The sequence below is a fragment of the Schistocerca gregaria genome, chromosome 5 (genome assembly GCF_023897955.1).
Source record: "Schistocerca gregaria isolate iqSchGreg1 chromosome 5, iqSchGreg1.2, whole genome shotgun sequence".
In the NCBI taxonomy this organism is placed as follows: domain Eukaryota; kingdom Metazoa; phylum Arthropoda; class Insecta; order Orthoptera; family Acrididae; genus Schistocerca; species Schistocerca gregaria.
In genome coordinates this window covers 272900139-272919263 of record NC_064924.1, presented here as the reverse complement: position 1 = coordinate 272919263, position 19125 = coordinate 272900139, and the positions used below count along the sequence as shown (strand labels likewise).

Genomic DNA, 19125 nt, shown 5'->3' with positions numbered 1-19125 from the left:
TGTCACTGATCCATTAATGATTTGAAGTTGTATTTGGTCCAAGACTTTGTAAAACTGTACCTTTTATTTCAGATATAATATAGTAAGTATTTTTTTAGAAAGATAAGCTACATTGTCCCATTTCCAACAGTTTCTCTTTGAACAGTCTGCAGGACATTTCGTTGTGTGCATTCAATTTTCTCATGGCTAAAAACACTACTGTTTTCATTGCTTTCCAATGTGTCACTTGCACTGTCAATCCTGTTCATCACTTTCATGTCACTCAAAGTCACTTGACACACACACACACACACACACACACACACACACACACACACAATACATACGTGCTCCGATTGTGGGCTCAGTTGCACAGATATACTATTAGTCCCATTTATCACTATGTCCACAGTACTAATACTGAAACCAGCAACTCCAGACTGTGATGACTGTACCCATCAGTTAATGCAATAAATGGAATTAATGTAAAGGCAGTAATCATCATTTGAAGAGTGGGTGAGCAATGATATGGTATTCAGACAAATGTGGGTATGAACGACTTTTTGTGTGCTTGTCATGCCATGAGGAGTTGCTGCTTTATGGATAATGACCACTCCCAATATTATAAAATTTTGCCTTCAGATGCCCCTGACATCTGCAATGGGGAAGTGTCAAAAATCGGGTATAGTACTGCATGTTCTAAGCCAAAATCACAAAAGTAAAAGGGTGACCGTGTGTGTGTGTGTGTGTGTGTGTGTGTGTGTGTGTGTGTGTGTGTGTGTGTGTGTTTACTTGCGCGTTGTCAACTGACTTGTGAACAAAATTGCCCATTCCTGTCTTGTATCAGTACTGATGAAGAGAAATGATATCTTTATGCTAACATAATGAAAATAAAGTAATGGCTGATCCCCGGCACAGCAGCAACTACCCCTACAAAGACCAGAGTTCAGCCACAAAAGATAATATTATGCATCTTGGGGAACAGCAATGGTATGGTGTATTATGTGATGCTTCCCCAAGGTGTAACCATCACTGCTGACGTTTATTGTTAACAACAGAGATGACTTGCAGATGCAGTCTGCGAACAATGACCAGGAAGACTGCATTCAGTGGTGCTAATCCATGATAACCCTGCCTGCAACCTACTGGGCTGACAGAAATGCTATACAGGAGTTGAATTGGGAAGTTGTTCGGTATCAACATTATACACATAAACTTGTGCCTTCAGATTTTTATCTTTCCCACTCTCTGTTGAACAACCTTCAAGGAACTTCCTTTCCGGAAAGAGTCATGTATAGATTTTTCCAGCATTCCTGGACTTCTTAATGGACAACTATAACTGACAGTTTACAGATGTCAGTATATTTAATCTAGTATAAGCTGTATGAGCAGTAGTAAGCTGCTCTATTGTCTCTTTGCACCCCCTCCCCGCCCCCCCCTCTCTCTCTCTCAGTTCTGCAAACTTTTGAAAACTTAAGACAAAAATACCTACTAAAAATCTGTGTATGGCAAATACGATGGAACAACTTTACAGTTATATTTATGGCTGCCATCTGCAGAAAAAAAGTTACTGCATTTATTTCAAGCGTAAAAGAAATGGAAATGATAAATCCATTTAATAAAATTTAGGATTTACAATACACTTTGTTGAGAGCACGTAACAGAATAAGGGACAATTGAGTAGACTCTGGGTTTGTGAACATATCATCTGGAATATTCCAATGTTTGGTTATGTTGTGAGATGACTCACATGAAAACTTGCAAAGAATCTGAAACTGCTGAATATCTCATAACACAAAGTAATCAAAAACCCAGTAACATTTTGTAGAAACTGACTCGGCCTCCCAAAGTATACACAAAACAATCTCTGATTCAATATACATTTTGTTTATATTTCTCTTTTCCATTGGCAGGTAGTGCTCTCTTAGGTCCTAAAGCTGCAATGGCCTGCACAGTAGCTGTAGAATCTGTAATTGTTGAACATTATGACAGCCAACTGCGTGAGCTTGTTGGAAGGCCGAACGAAGCTGTGGATCAAGAACTGCTGGAGACTATTCGACAGTTTCGAGATGACGAGCAAGACCATCACGATACAGGCCTTGCACATGAAGCAGAAGCTGCACCTTTCTACAATGTACTCACTGCTATCATCAAAGTGGGATGTCGTACAGCTATTGCCATATCTGAGGCCGTGTAAGAAATTGTTGAATTAACTGTTATTGTAAGCCTGTTGTCTGCTGTTTACCAGAGAGTTTCAATGTAATTATTGTAAAATTGTCAGGATAAGGTTTGTGAAACAGAAATTTTGCACAAGAAGAAATGCATTAAGTTTTTTAACCCAAGAAAATAACATGAAGATGTGTGCAGGTAAGTCTTGGAGATGCACTGTAACCATGTTGCATTAAAAGGAAGTATGAATGCCAGCAATTCTTATGCTCAATGACAACAATGCTTGTTCCAATCACCTTTTTTTTTCTTTTTATATCTTGGTGTCTTAATAAAATGTGCTTAATACTTCAAACTAAATCTTAAATTTTGAGGTAGGACACAAAGAAAAAAAAGTATCTGACTGTGTCTATGTGAATGTTTGAAAAATATTTATTTTTTGCACAAGCAAATGGTGAGATTTTCCATAAGGTTACAGAAAAAACTTATGTAATCATTCAAATAAAAGTTTCAGGCACTTGCAGCCTACAGTTGTTTGTGGCCTGGTGGGTCAGTGACAGCCAGATTAAAGCCCTAAGGGCTGTGATAAATCTCCAGTCAATCCTGCGAAAATTTCTGTCACTTACCACTTGCTTCATTTCTAGCATGATTTGTTAACATGAAAAATGGCAAGATGCTTTGTTATATATAGGCTACCTCTAACTGGGTGGTTGTGCCAGTTCAAAGATCAGAGGAATGCAAAGGCATAACACCTCCAATTGAACCACAGCTAATAAAAACACTGTATGTTCAAACTAACCTTCTGGCTGACAGCAGTTTTACTATGTTTCTGCCACATTTAAGTCCACTATTTGGCCTCTACATATCATCAAACAGTTCAAGATAGAATCAAAATTGCCTATACAAAAGCCAATATTATAATAATGGAAATTTGTGGATAGAGCAAAAACTGGGGAAAAAAAAGGGGGGGGGGGGGGGGGGGGGGAAGGCAACCACTGGTTGCTGTCTGCAGTTTTCTTGTAGTTAATATTACCTTAACCCTCTAGCAGGCTGTTGTCACACGAGCAGGCACGCATTGTAAAGTTTACAACTCGGCCATTTGTCAGTAAAAACAAACTTGCCTTAAACAAACTATTATATTTATTGAAGAAAGCAGTTCATATTCACTATGTTCACCATTTATAACAAAAAGGTTTTGCTCTATTAGTTCTCTAAAAAACAATGTATCCAGTTTTTCTGACAGATGCTTACTTTCATAACGCCTTTCACAAACAATTTGTGTGCAAATTAATTCTGGCAAAGTTCAGAAAAATGAAAATGTAGCCAATGGCCATCTACTTGTAATTCTTGAAACGGAGTATCAGGCGCGCATTTTAGCTACATCAACTCCACCTTTTGTCATGTTGTACTCAATTATGATTTCAGGTTTGTGTGTTTCTTCATCCACTGTTTACATGTCATGTACAGCAGACCAAAGTATCATAGCACAGTTTTTACAAGGAACATATGAAACTAAGGTCTTATCCTACTGAAATCCAAACATTGCACTTCCAATTTCTTTTGTTTTGTTTGGGAGAAATTCTGGAAGAATTTCACATCTGTTCTTTGTCATTGTACCAATGCAAGTGACAGTCTTCTGCAGCAAATATTCAGAAAGGAGGTAGCTTGTGTACCAATTGTGAGTTGTAAGGTTCCTGATAGAATTTTTATAGGCACCACACATCTTTTCACTATGTCCTCAGGAGCAATCGATACCCGATATTGTCCTTTGGTTGCATGCCTCAATAAACCTCCAGATTACTGCAGTAAAATATTTTTGCATCACACAGAGCAAACATTTTTGTCCCATATTTAGCTGGTTTGCTGCATATGCAGTCAATCCGTCTACAGTGGTCTCCATAGGGGTGAAGCATTTCATCTATCTCGGTAAATTCAACAGGCTGTAAGAATATTGACAGTTAGCAGCTAAAGGATCCAATACTGTACAAATTGCAACCAATTTATCAGTTTTTTTCCTGTCATTCCTCGTTTCCATATCAACAAATCACACACGGATTAGAAAAAATAGAAACCTATTGTAACTCATGACCGTCCTAAGCAGTAGCATTCCTGTTCTGTCTGCTGACCAGAGTTCCAGTACATTAGTATGATAGTATTTTCTTCTTCTTCATATCTTCTTCGGGAATCCTGAACATAGCCACTATTTCGTCACTTTATTACCTCTTTTGCGTGAGAATTGATGTGTCTCTCACTGTTTATTTATATAGTTTAATATTTCATCAGTAAAGTCAAGGTCAGTTACTTTCAAAAAAGCACCAACTTCATCAGTTATACCAGTCACCTTTTTTTTTCAGATCTGGTGGAATTTGCACAATGTTTTTTTCTGTTGGTTTTGATGTTTTAGCACACTTGCTTTTACCCCAATGTGAAACTTTGTCTTTGCAGTAAAGAACCCTCATACATCTGCTGTCTCTTTTGAATCACCACCATCCTCGCCTTTAAGTTCAGACTGACTGCCATGGTTCTATTCAGTATTTTCATCATTCAAATCTACTATATTTCCCTCCAAGTCTGAACAGACTTTATCATCACCTTCTTCAAGCTGTCCGAGAATTTCTTCGTCTGATACACCCTTTGAATTGGAACAAAACATTAAAGAAATGAAATGAATAAATACATTCAAATGTCAGTGTAACTGAAGCAATGTTCAATTTGCATCTAAAAATAAAAAAAGAGCAAGTATAGTTAACTTTTTAGTACACTTTCCTCTGGACATTGACTGCTGGAATAAAGCTTGCAACTGTCACACTTTTTACAATATTCGACAGTTAATTGCTAGCAGTTCAGAAAACAATCTGAGAAAGCTAACCAAATGAACTGAAGCCACTTTGGCATTGTCGAGGAAACATCAACAACGGAATACATGGCAGTAATGGTGCAATAGCTCAAGGTTAAGGCATCGTGCCCGCTCGAGGGATAAACTGATTTAAAATGACTGATCGTTTCCTTTCAGTTTATAATGCCATTCACACTGCTCATCAAATGTCATGTAAACTAATGTAAAATATGCTGGAAAAATTTCAATTCTTTCATTGTTTTTAAATGATGTGCAAAATGGTATGTTCTCATTGTATAGCCAGCAAACAAAAAATTTAAAAATAAATAATAGCTCTTACTCAACAGAACACAAAATCAACAAAACCAAGGGGATTAACTGATTAATGTTGAGAAAGATTTATTAGCTGCATTTTACACTCACTCCTTGGCAAGCTGTGGCAAAAAGGGGCTGGGGCTGGGGCTGGGGCTGGGGCTGGGGGGGGGGGGGGGGTTGAGATGATGAGTTTTGCATCTTGAGCAGTTTCACAGTGTTCTTCCTATTTTTCTGCGTGCGAGACTCTCTGCCTTTGATCACCAGGTAGATACAATCGACATCCTCTGCAATTTGTACAATATATTTACTGTCATCTAGAAGTTTTCCCATCTAATGCTCCCTCCATTGCTAGATATGGCTTGGAACATTTTCTGCCATCAGGCAGTTTCCCCTGGTCACCTTTTTCTTTGCACATTTTGACAAATAAATCTTGATCTTACACAACATTTATCAACATAATTTTTAACTTATGTATGTGTAACATACCCCCATGAACCATGGACCTTGCCGTTGGTGGGGAGGCTTGCATGCCTCAGCAATACACATGGCCGTACAGGTGTAACCACAACAGAGGGGTATCTGTTGAGAGGCCAGACAAATGTGTGGTTCCTGAAGAGGGGCAGCAGCCTTTTCAATAGTTGCAGGGGGAACAGTCTGGATGATTGACTGATCTGGCCTTGTAACAATAACCAAAACGGCCTTGCTGTGCTGGTACTGTGAATGGCTGAAAGCAAGGGGAAATTACGGCCGTAATTTCTCCCGAGGGCATGCAGCTTTACTGTATGGTTAAATGATGATGGCGCGTCCTCTTGGGTAAAATATTCCGGAGGTGAAATAGTCCCCCATTTGAATCTCTGGGTGGGGACTACTCAAGAGGACGTCGTTATCAGGAGAAAGAAAACTGGCGTTCTACAGATCAGAGCGTGGAATGTCAGATCCCTTAATCGGGCAGGTAGGTTAGAAAATTTAAAAAGGGAAATGGATAGGTTGAAGTTAGATGTAGTGGGAATTAGTGAAGTTAGGTGGCAGGAGGAACAAGACTTCTAGTCAGGTGACTACAGGGTTATAAATACAAAATCAAATAGGGGTAATGCAGGAGTAGGTTTAATAATGAATAAAAAAATAGGAGTGCTGGTAAGCTACTACCAACAGAATAGTGAACGCATTATTGTGGCCAAGATAGACACGAAACCCATGCCTACTACAGTAGTACAAGGGTATATGCCAACTAGCTCTGCAGATGATGAAGAAATTGATGAAATGTATGATGAGATAAAATAAATTATTCAGGTAGTGAAGGGAGATGAAAATTTAATAGTCATGGGTGACTGGAATTAGAGAGTAGGAAAACGGAGAGAAGGAAACATAATGGGTGAATATGGATTGGGGAGGGAAATGAAAGAGGAAGCTGCCTGTTATAATTTTGCATAGAGCACAACTTAATCATAGCTAACACTTGGTTTAAGAATCATGAAAGAAGGTTGTATACATGGCAGAATCCTGGAGATACTAAAAGGTATCAGATAGATTATATAATGGTAAGACAGAGATTAAGGAACCAGGTTTTAAATTGTAAGACATTTCCAGGGGCAGATGTGGACTCTGACCACAATCTATTGGTTATGAACTGTAGATTAAAACTGAAGAAACTGCAAAATGATGGGAATTTAAGGAGATGGGACCTGGATAAGCTGATTAAACCAGAGGTTATACAGAGTTTCAGGGAGAGCATAAGGGAACAGTTGACAGGAATGGAGGAAAGAAATACAGTAGAAGAAGAATGGGTAGCTCTGAGGGATGAAGTAGTGAAGGCAGCAGAGGATCAAGTAGGTAAAAAGACGAAGGCTAGTAGAAACCCTTGGGTAATAGAAGAAATATTGAATTTAACTGATGAAAGGAGAAAATATAAAAATGCAGTAAATGAAGCAGGCAAAAAGGAATACAAATGTCTCAAAAATGAGATACAGGAAGTGCAAAAAGGCTAAGCAGGGATGGCTGGAGGACAAATGTAAGGATGTAGAGGCTTATCTCACTAGGGGTGAGATAGATACTGCCTACAGGAAAATTAAAGAGACCTTTGGAGAAAAGAGAGCCACTTGTATGAATATCAAGAGCTCAGATGGAAACCAAGTTCTAAGCAAAGAAGGGAAAGCAGAAAGGTGGAAGCAGTATATAGAGGGTCTATACAAGGGCGATGTACTTGAGGACAATATTATGGTAATGGAAGAGGATGTAGATGTAGATGAAATGGGAGATACGATACTGCGTGAAGAGTTTGACAAAGCATTGAAAGACCTGAGTCGAAACAAGGCCCCGGGAGTAGACAACATTTCATTAGAACTACTGACCGCCTTGGGAGAGCCAGTCCTGACAAAACTCTACCATCTGGTGAGCAAGATGTACGAGACAGGCGAAATACCCTCAGACTTCAAGAAGAATGTAATAATTCCAATCCCAAAGAAAGCAGGTGTTGACAGATGTGAAAATTACCGAACTATCAGTTTAATAAGTCACAGCTGCAAAATACTAACGCGAATCCTTTACAGACGAATGGAAAAATTGGTAGAAGCCAACCTCGGCGAAGATCAGTTTGGATTCCACAGTAATGTTGGAACACGCGAGGCAATACTGACCCTACGACTTATCTTAGAAGCTAGATTAAGAAAAGACAAACCTACATTTCTAGCATTTGTAGACTTAGAGAAAGCTTTTGACAATGTTGACTGGAATACTCTCTTTCAAATTCTAAAGGTGGCAGGGATAAAATACAGGGAGCGAAAGGCTACTGACAATTTGTACAGAAACCAGATGGCAGTTATGAGAGTCGAGGGGCATGAAAGGGAAGCAGCGGTTGGGAAGGATGTGAGACAGGGTTGTAGCCTGTCCCCGATGTTATTCAATCTGTATATTGAGCAAGCAGTAAAGGGAACAAAAGAAAAATTCGGAGTAGGTCTTAAAGTCCATGGAGAAGAAATAAAACGTTGAGGTTCGCCGATGGCATTGTAATTCTGTCAGAGACAGCAAAGGACTTGGAAGAGCAGTTGAACGGAATGGACAGTGTCTTGAAAGGAGGATATAAAATGAACATCAACAAAAGCAAAACGAGGACAATGGAATGTAGTCAAATTAAGTTGGGTGATGTTGAGGGAATTAGATTAGGAAATGAGACGCTTAAAGTAGTAAAGGATTTTTGCTATTTGGTGATCAAAATAGCTGATGTTGGTCGAAGTAGAGAGGATATAAAATGTAGACTGGCAATGGCAAGGAAAGCGTTTCTGAAGAAGACAAATTTGTTAACATCGAATATAGATTTATATGTCAGGAAGTCGTTTCTGGAAGTATTTGTATGGAGTGTAGCCATGTATGGAAGTGAAACATGGATGATAAATAGTTTAGACAAGAAGAGAATAGAAGCTTTCGAAATGTGGTGCTACAGAACAATGCTAACGATTAGATGGGTAGATCGCATAACTAACGAGGAGGTATTGAATAGAATTGGGGAAAAGAGGAGTTTGTGGCACAACTTGACAAGAAGAAGGGACCAGTTGGTAGGACATGTTCTGAGGCATCAAGGGATCACAAATTTAGCATTGGAGGGCAGTGTGGAGGGTAAAAATCGTAGAGGGAGACCAAGAGATGAATACACTAAGCAGATTCAAAAGGATGTAGGTTGCATTAAGTACTGGGAGATGAAGAAGGTTGCACAGGATAGAGTAGCATGGCGAGCTGCATCAAACCAGCCTCAGGACTGAAGACAACAACAACAGCAGCAAAAACAACAACAACATGTGTAACATGTTTAAGATGCCAACAGTTTTGTTATTTTTGATCCTTTTATGGTCTAATGCATGCAATGGGTATCTTTGGTGGCCGCAAGCCTCAGTCACATACGTATTTACTTAAGCTCACGGCTACCTTGTCACATGATGCAACAGCACTACTCTTAGCACATAAAGTCAAAATTATAGCTTCCATTATGTTAATGTTTCGGAGGACATGCATCAATTTGAATGGAACTTTTTTCCTGACATGCCATACAAAAAAATTATGCCTCAAAACACACATTTTTAGAATACCTTCATTTTATGTTCACCACATCTTCAGATGTTTACACTTATTTACACTTTGTGAACATTGTTTCTTTTGTCCAAAAATGCTTTTGATAACTGACTGCATAGGCATGGGTTATTTCTGTAATATCACATTAATTAAGCCATCATTTCTTTGTTCTTTTTGAAAGTTTAAAAATCTAAACTGCTTGAACTTCATGTGTATCACCTGTATTATAAAGAAGCCAAACTGGAAACACGTGAACAACAGTATGGTGAGTTATAAAACCCAACATTTCTACTACTACTGACAACACAACAATACTTGCCCTCAGACTGTCATCATATTGACAATAATGCTGAACATGTGAATGCCCCTTAACTTTTGTGTGACATTTCTACCATTACAAATGATATGTGCAAAGCATATGTCATGAACACTGCACAAAATGGCTAAAACTGTTCACTCCTAACAGTGTCACTAAAACATTCACAGGCTGTCCGACCAATAAGATAGTATTCGTGTGACGTGACTGTAGTGCCAACAACATACAATGCAAAGGTATAGCATTCGCAATGTTTATGGATAATATATTTTAACTTGGTGATAAGCTTTCCGACATGTCATCACAGTGAAGTTGTGCCTCAAAATATGCTTTTTCAACAGAACATGAATATTATTAAGCATACAAACTCATGTATGAAAAACAGCAACTATTGTCTAATCCATTACGCTAAACACACAAATTTTGTCACCAACTGTTATGAAAGCAGGAAGTTGCACTTGATAAAAACACAGATAATTGTCTTTAAAGTGGTTTATTCATTTTTAAAAAAAATAATAGATAGTAGGTTGATGCAAACTCTGAGTTTGAATTTTTAACGCCAGATTATTCCTACGTGGATTTATATCACTGACACAGCTCTAAAAGAAAAATCTTCCTGGAGTTCAATAAGATCCATTTGAAGGTTTCCTGGGACCTTTTGTTCATCACATTTTCTTGAACTGGCAAATATAGCAAAAGTGCTGTCTGTGTTCCTAGACTCACAAAATGCTGGACAACCTGCATTAATAATGATTTCAGTCCATCAGCATAAAAGACATAATCAACATTTTCTTGAGCTGACCCTGTAGCTCTCGTGTGCAAGTCTCAAATGAGCATCTTGGCCTAAAAGGCATTTAAATGGCTGTGTAATTCATGAACTGTGCGGCCTTGTTTCTGAAGTTTTAATTCAAGTCATTTAAATGGCCTGCAATAATCAAAAATACTATATAACAAATCCATTGTGGCTCATTTACTTTAGCCAATGATTTTTCTTTGATAGCCAAAAAATCTTATTTCCTTCTGACAATCATAAAAAGATTCAACGTTTTGTCCTTACTTAACCATTTCACTTCGCAAACGTAAGTCAAATCTTTGTGACAGGAGCATACTTAATCCAAATACTGTTTTAAATGGCAGCGATTTAGTGCATAGAACTTTATAAAATTCATGCTTTAGGTAAATACATACATGACATCTTTCATTTAAATCAGAGTAGCACACAAACTTTGTTGATGAATAATTCAGTGAAGAATTGTTAAATTGGTTTTCTCATTAATTCAGCAGATTTTTTTTTATTTTACACTGAGGTGACAAGTCACAGAATAGTGATATGCACATATACAGGTGGCAGCAGTATTGCTTACACAAGGTATAAAAGGACAGTGCATTGGCGGAGCTGTCAGTTGTACTCAGGAGGTTCATGTGAAAAGGTGTCCAACATGACTATGGCCACACGACTAAAAGTAACAGCCTACTAACATGGAATGGTAGTTCCTACTAACATGGAGTGGTAGTTGGAATTAGATGCAAGGGACATGTAATTTCAGAAATCATTAAGGAATTCAATATTCTGAGATCCACAATGCCGAGAATACCGAATTTCACGTATTGTCCCTCACCATAGAAAATGCAGTGGGCTATGGCCTTCACTTAATGACTAAGAGCAGTGGTGTTTGTGTAGAGTGCTCAGTTCTAACAGACAAGCTACTCCGTGTAAAATAACAACAGAAGCGATGTGGGACATATGGCCTGTGCCTGCCATCAGTGCTCTCGTCTAATGTGATCACAAATACATCAAATGTGACAGCATGACAACATTAACATCTTTTAATGAGCTATTGTATCAATTCAATGAACAGCTGTTAATCTCCTTATTTTTAATGATGATATTATGACAAAGTATATATGCAATGTCCAAGAGATACTCCTTTATGAATTTGTCTTCAGCAAAAGGCTTTAGCGATTTGGGAATTGAAACTTCCTGGCAGATTAAAACTGTGTGCCGGACCGACACTCGAACTCGGGACGTTTGCCTTTCGCGGGCAAGTGCTCTACCAACTGAGCTACCTAAGCACGACTCACCTAGAAGAAAGGATATTGTGGAGACATGGCTTAGCCACAGCCTGTGGGTTGTTTCTAGAATGAAATTTTCACTCTACAGCGGAGTGTGCGCTGAAATGAAACTTCAATGGAACACACGAGGCAATACTGACCCTATGACTTTTCATAGAAGATGATTAAGAAAAGGAAAACCTAAGTTTCTAGCATCTGTAGACTTTGAGAAAGCTTTTGACCATGTTGACTGGAATACTCTCTTTCAAATTCTGAAGGTGGCAAGGGTCAAATACAGGGAGTGAAAGGCTATTTACAATGTGTACAGAAACTAGATGGCAGTTATAAGCGTCGAGAGGAATGAAAGGCACGCAGTGGTTGAGAAGGGAGTGAGGGGTTGTAGCCTATCTCCGATGTTTTCAATCTGTATATTGAGCGAACAGTAAAAGAAATGGAAGAAAAATTTGGAATAGGGTTTTTATTTTTGGAATAGGAATTAAAATCCGTGGAAAAGGAATAAAAATTTTGAGGTTTGCAGACAACATTGTAATTCTGTTGGAGACAGCAAAGGACATGGAAGAGCAGTTGAATGGAATGGACAGTGTCTTGAAAGGAGGATATAAGATGAATATCAACAAAAGCAAAACGAGGATAATGGAATGTAGTTGAATTAAATAAGGTGATGCTGAGGGGAAATGAGACACTTAAAGCAGTAGATGCTATTTGGGGATAGAAATAACTGATGAGGTCAAAGTAGAGAGGATATAAAATGTAGACTAGCTATGGCAAGGAAAAGCATTTCTGAAGAAGAGAAAATTGAGTGTGGACTTACGTGTCAGGAAGTCCTTTCTGAAAGTATTTATATGGAGCATAGTCATGTATGGAAGTGAAACACGGACGACAAGTAGTGTAGACAAGAAGAAAATAGAAGCTTTTGGAATGTGGTGCTACAGAAGAATGCTGAAGATTAGACAGGTAGATCAAATAACTAATGAGGAGGTACTAAATAGAATTGGAGAGAAGAGGAATTCGTGGCACAACTTGAGTGAATTGGTAGCTAGGAGACATTCTGAGGCATCAAGGAATCACTAATTTAGTATCTACATCTACATCCATACTCTGCAAGCCACCTGATGGTGTGTGGCAGAGGGTACCTTAAGTATATCTATCGGTTCTCGCTTCTATTCCAGTCTCGTATTGTTCGTGGAAAGAAAGATTGTCGTTATGCCTCTGTGTGAGCTCTAAACTCTCTGATTTTATCCTCATGGTCTCTTTGCGAGATATACGTAGGAGGGAGCAATACACTGCTTGACTCCTAGGTGAGGTTATGTTCTCGAAACTTCAACAAAAGCCCGTACCGAGCTACTGAGCATCTCTCTTGCAGAGTCTTCCATTGGAGTTTATCATCTCCACAATACTTTCGCGATTACTAAATGATCCTGTAACGGAGCGCGCTACTCTCCGTTGGATCTTCTCCATCTCTTCTATCAACCCTATCTTGTACGGATCCCACACTGCTGAGCAGTATTCAAGCAGTGGGCGAACAAGCGTACTGTAACCTACTTCCTTTGTTTTCGGATTGCATTTCCTTAGGATTCTTCCAATAAATCTCAGTCTGGCATCTGCTTTACCGACGATCAACTTCATATGATCATTCCATTTTAAATCACTCCTAATGCCTACTCCCAGATAATTTATGAAATTAACTGATTCCAGTTGCTGACCTGCTATTTTGTAGCTAAATGTTAAGGGATCTATCTTTCTATGTATCCGCAGCACATCTTTCTATGTATTCGCAGCACATTACACTTGTCTACACTGAGATTCAATTGCCATTCCCTGCACCATGCGTCAATTCGTAGCAGATGCTTCTGCGTTTCAGTACAATTTTTCATTGTTACAACCTCTTGATATACTATAGCATCATCCACAAAAAGTCTCAGTGAACTTCCGATGTTATCCACAAGGTCATATATATATTAAAAACAAAGATTCCAAGACTTACCAAGTGGGAAAGCGCCGGTAGATAGGCACAATGAATAAAACACACAAACACACACACAGAATTTGAGCTTTCGCAACCGGCAGCTGCTTTGTCAGGAAAGAGGGAAGGAAAAGGAAAGATGAAAGGATGTGGGTTTTAAGGGAGAGGGTAAGGAGTCATTCCAATCCCGGGAGCGGAAAGACTTACCAGACACAAGCGTCTGTATACGTATGGATGGATATGTGTGTGTGTGTGTGTGTGTGTGTGTGTGTGTGTGTGTGTGTGTGTGTGTGTGTGTGTGAGCGCGCGCGCGCGCATACCTATCCTTTATTCCCCCTAAGGTAAGTCTTTCCGCTCCCGGGATTGGAATGACTCCTTATCCTCTCCCTTAAAACCCACATCCTTTCATCTTTCCCTCTCCTTCCCTCTTTCCTGAAGAAGCAACCGTTGTTTGCGAAAGCTAGAAATTTTGTGTGTGTGTTTGTGTGTATTTTATTGTGGCTGTCTACCGGCGCTTTCCCGCTTGGTATATATTTTTGTTTTGTGAATAGCAGCGGTCTACAACACTCTCCTGCGGCACACCTGAAATCCCTCTTACTTTGGAAGACTTCTCTCCATTGAACATGACATGCTGTGTTCTGTTATCTAGGAACTCTTCAATCCAATCACACATTTGGTCTGATAGCCCCTATGCTCTTATTTTGTTAATTAAACAGCCGTGGGGAACTGTAATAGCGTGAGCTGGGTTTCACACGATTGTTTTTTCGAAACCCATGTTCATTCCTACAGAGTTAGATATCTAGTCTCCAGAAAAGTCATTATACTCACACAGAATGTGTGTTCCAAAATTCTACAACTGATCGATGTTAGAGGTATAGGTCTATAGTTCTGCACATCTATTCGACGTCCCTTCTTGAAAACGGGGATGACCTGTGCCCTTTACCAATCTTTTGGAACACTACGCTCTTCTAGAGGCCTATGGTACACCGCTGCAAGAATGGGGGCCAAGTTCCTTCACGTACTCTGTGTAAAATCGAACTGGTACCCCATCAGATCCAACGGCCTTTCCCTTTATGAGCGATTTTAACTGTTTTTCTATCCGTCATCTATTTTGATATCTACCATTTTGTCATCTGTGCCACAGTCTAGAGAAGGAACTACAGTGCACTCTCCCTCTGTGAAACAACTTTGGAAAAAGACATTTAGTATTTCGGCCTTTAGTCTGTCATCCTCTGTTTCAGTACCATTTTGGTCAATGAGTGTCTGGACATTTTGTTTTGATCCACCTACCGCTTTGACGTAAGACCAAAATTTCTTAGGATTTTCTGCCAAGTCAGTACATAGAACTTTACTTTTAAATTCATTGAACGCCTCTCGCATAGCCCTCATCACACTACATTTCACTTCGCATAGTTTTTGTTTGTCTGCAAGGCTTTGGCTATGTTTATGTTTGCTGTGAAGTTCCCTTTGCTTCCACAGCAGTTTTCTAACTCGGTTGTTGTACCATGGTGGCTCTTTTCCATCTCTTACGATCTTGCTTGGCACATACTCATCGAACGCATATTGTACGATGGTTTTGAACTTTGTCCACTGATCCTCAACACTATCTGTTCTTGAGATAAAACTTTTGTGTTGAGCCATCAAGTTCTCTGATATCTGCTTTTTGTCATTTTTGCTGTACAGAAAAATTTTTCTACCTTTTGTAATATTTCTATTTACGGCTGAAATCATCGATGCAGTAACCACTTTATGATCGCGGATTCCCTGTTCTGCGTTAACTGTTTCAAATAGTTCAGGTCTTTTTGTCACCAGAAGGTCTAATATGTTATCGCCACAAGTTGGTTCCCTGTTAAACTGCTCAAGGTAGTTTTCAGATAATGCACTTTAAAAAATTTCACTGGATTCTTTGTCCCTGCCACACGTTATAAACATTTGAGTCTCCCAGTCTATATCCGGCAAATTAAAATCTCCACCCAAAACTATAACATGGTCAGGAAATCTCGAAACATTATCCAAATTTTCCTTCAGGTTTTCTGCTACAACAGCTGCTGAGCCAGGGGGCCTATAGAGACATCCAATTACCAAGTTTGAGCCTGCTTTTTAACGCTAAGCAGATTTAGAAGTAGATTGCAGTAGTTATTTGGAGATGAAGAAGCTTGCACAGGATAGAGTAGCATGGAGAGCTGAATCAAACCAGTCTCTGGACTGAAGACTACAACAACAACACTCCAGCCTACGGACCAGCAGATTATTTCTAAGTTTCAGAAGCTCTACGCTAAAGCACTATTCGGACATTGCTTTGAGTTGACTGAAGCTACCAATCTCACTCTCAGAGAGTTTTGGGAATATCACTTCAAATTCATTGCCTCCGTCAAGATGATCAAAAAGGCGTGGAAATGGGTTACCGAGAGAACTCTCACTTCTGCTTGCAAGAAGCTTTGGCCAGCGTTCATTGTCAAATGTGACTCTGGGGCATTTGTGTCAGTTCCTGTGGAGCCTGTAGTCAATGAGATTATCTTTGGCGAAGAACATGTGACTAGAAAAGGATAACAATGATATTGATGAGGTTGTGGAAGATCACAGCCAAGAAATGACCACCAAAGAGCTTATGGCATTGCAGCTTATTTCAAGCAGGCAGTTGTGGAGAGGAAGTCTTCAGAAAAGGGGGAGGAGGAGGGAAAAGGGGGGGGGGCTATCAGTAGTTGAGGGGAAGGAGGAGGGGGATGGTTGGTTGGTTTGTGGGGGTTGAAGGGATCAGACTACAGAGGCCATCGGTCCCTTTTTCCACGATCAAGAAACACCCACAAGGAACAAAAACAAGCAACAGAGATGACAAGAGAAGACACAGAAAGAAAGACATAGGCAAAGACCAGAGAAGAGGAATTAAAACCACACAGGAAGGTACAGTGGTTGGCCAACCATGGAAATAAAAAAAGGAAAGGCCAACCACCAAGAGACACACTAAATACCCCAATCTGAAACCGTAGGCCAGACTCAACACAAAAAAGAGAGACAAACCCTCAGACCGAGTGATAAAAGCCCACTGCCATTGCAGTGTTATCTGTTAAAAGTGCAGGGAGCGTATCAGGCAGCACAAACATCTGCCTGAGCGCAGTTAAAAGCTGACGGTCCAACAAAATGTGGACCACTGTCAATGTTGAGCCACAGCGACAGAGAGGTGGGTCCTCACGGCGCAATAAATAACCATGTGTCAGCCAGATGTGGCCAATGCATAGCTGGCAGAGGGCAACGGAGTCCTTGCGAGAGGCCCGCATGGAGGAGCACCACACACCGGTAGTCTCCTTGATGATCCGAAGTTTGTCGGGTAAAGGCAGTGTGCGCCATTCATCACCCCAGGTGCCAAGGACCTTCTTCTGCAAAACTGACTAGAGATCACCCAGAAGGCCAATCTCCAGGACCGGTGAGCTGATAGCAAGTTTGGCCAGCTGTCAACATGTTCATTACCCGGGATGCTGACATGACCTGGGATCCACACAAAGACCAAGGAGCAGCCGCAACGGCCAAAAGTATGGAGGGACTCCTGGATAGCCATCACCAGACGAGAGCAAGGAAAACACTGGTTAACAGCTCGTAAGCTGCTTAGGGAGTCACTACAGATAATGAAGACTCACTAGAGCAGGAGCGTATATACTCTAGGGCATGAGAGATGGCGACAAGCTCTTCAGTGAAAACACTGCAGCCATCCAGCAATGAGCATTGTTCAGATTGTTCCCAAGAGTAAAAGCATACCCAATTCGACCAGCAACCATCGAACTGTCAGTGTAGACTATGGCTGAGCTGGGAAACGTGGCAAGGATGGAAAGAAAGCGTCTGTTGACGGCGGAGGGCCTCAGGAGGGATTGAGTCTTTCGGGCTTTGTGCCAAATACAGGTGAAGGAATGGACGGGGCACACACCATGGGGATAGACAATATGGGCCTGGAAAAGAAGTGGGAGAGGGAAAAACTCAAGCCCAGAGAGAAGAGACTGGACGTGAACCGCAATCCGACATCCTGACTGGGCCGTCTTTCGATAAGACGGACGACCGAGTTGGGGAATAGGAGATGGTAACTTGGAAGCCCGGGCAAGCTACAAACGTGCAGCACAAGTGGCCAGTAGTTGCTGGCACCGGATCCACAATGGAGGGACACCAGCCTCCACAAGTATGCTGTTTACAGGGCTTGTGTGGGAAGCTCCAGTTGCGAGTTGGATCACGCAGTGAAGTATGGGGTCAAGCAACCGTAATGTTGAACCATAAGCTAGGCTCCCATAATTGAGACGAGACTGAATCAACACCTGATACAGACGTAGATGGGCAGACCGATTGACACCCCAGCTGGTGTGACTCAAGCAACGAAGAGCGTTAAGATGGCACCAGCACATTTGTTTAAGCTGTCGAATATGAGGCAGTCAAGTCAACCAGGTATCGAAAAGCAAGCCCAAAAACTGATGCATCTCCGCCATGGCAAGAGGTTCGCTGTCAAGATAAAGCTGTGGTTCAGGAAGAACAGTGCGACGCCAGCAGAAGTGCATGACGCAAGTCTTGGCAGCTTAGAACTTAAAGCCGTGCATGATGGCCCAAGACTGCACCCTGCGAATAGTGCCCTGTAGCTGCCGTTCAGCAACCACAATGCCTGTGGAGCTATAGTACAGGCAAAAGTCATCAGCATACAAAGAAGCTAATATGGGCGTTCCCACAGTTGCAGCTAGCCCATTGATAGCAACTAAAAAGAGGCAGACACTCAAGACAGAGGCTTCGGACCTCATTCTCCTGGACTGGGGAGTAACTATGGGAGAAACCAACTTGAACGCGGAGGGAACGAAGCGACAGAAAATTTTGAATAAAAATCGTGAGCAGGCCCCTAAGACCCCACCCATGAAGCATGGAGAGGACGTGATGTCGCCATGTTGTATCGTTTGCCTTCCGCATGTCAAAACAGACGGCAACCAGATGCTGAGGCGGGCAAAGGCCGTACGGTGGCAAAGCGGCCCTTACGGAACCCACCCTGAGACGGAGCCAGAAGGCAGCAAGATTCAAGTAGTCAACTCAACCTCCAGCTCACCATGCATTCGAGCAACTTCCACAGAACATTGGTGAGGCTAATGAAGCAATAGCTGTCCATCTCCAGTGGGTTCTTGCCAGGTTTCAACATGGGAATGACGATGCTTTCCCACCTTGTGATGGGAACTCACCCTCAACCCAGAGACAGTTGAAAAGGTCTGGGACGTGCTGCTGGCAGTTCACCGAGAGGTGTTTGAGCATCTGATAGTGGATGCGATTCAGCCTGGGAGCCGTATCAGGGCAAGCAGCTACAGCACTTTGGAATTCCCACTCACTGAATGGAGCATTGTACAATTTGGGGTGGCGCGTATGGAATGAAAGGCTCCGATATTCCAACCACTCTTTCAGGGTGTGGTA

The 19125-nt window shown here is 41.0% G+C and overlaps 2 protein-coding genes across 8 annotated transcripts in view; one reads left to right on the top strand and one right to left on the bottom strand.

Moving 5' to 3' along the window:
- The window catches only part of LOC126271929 (5-demethoxyubiquinone hydroxylase, mitochondrial), a 63104-nt gene extending 60702 nt beyond the window's left edge, over window positions 1–2402 (top strand). For all 4 annotated transcript variants that reach the window (XM_049974344.1, XM_049974346.1, XM_049974343.1 and 1 more), the window contains exon 4: window positions 1893–2402. In XM_049974344.1, coding sequence (XP_049830301.1) covers window positions 1893–2176 — 284 coding nt within the window. In that variant the 3' untranslated portion in view covers window positions 2177–2402. The remainder of the gene's footprint in view (window positions 1–1892) is intronic.
- The window catches only part of LOC126271928 (protein shifted-like), a 68266-nt gene that overhangs the window by 29865 nt on the left and 19276 nt on the right, over window positions 1–19125 (bottom strand). The gene's annotated exons all lie outside the window — the stretch shown is intronic.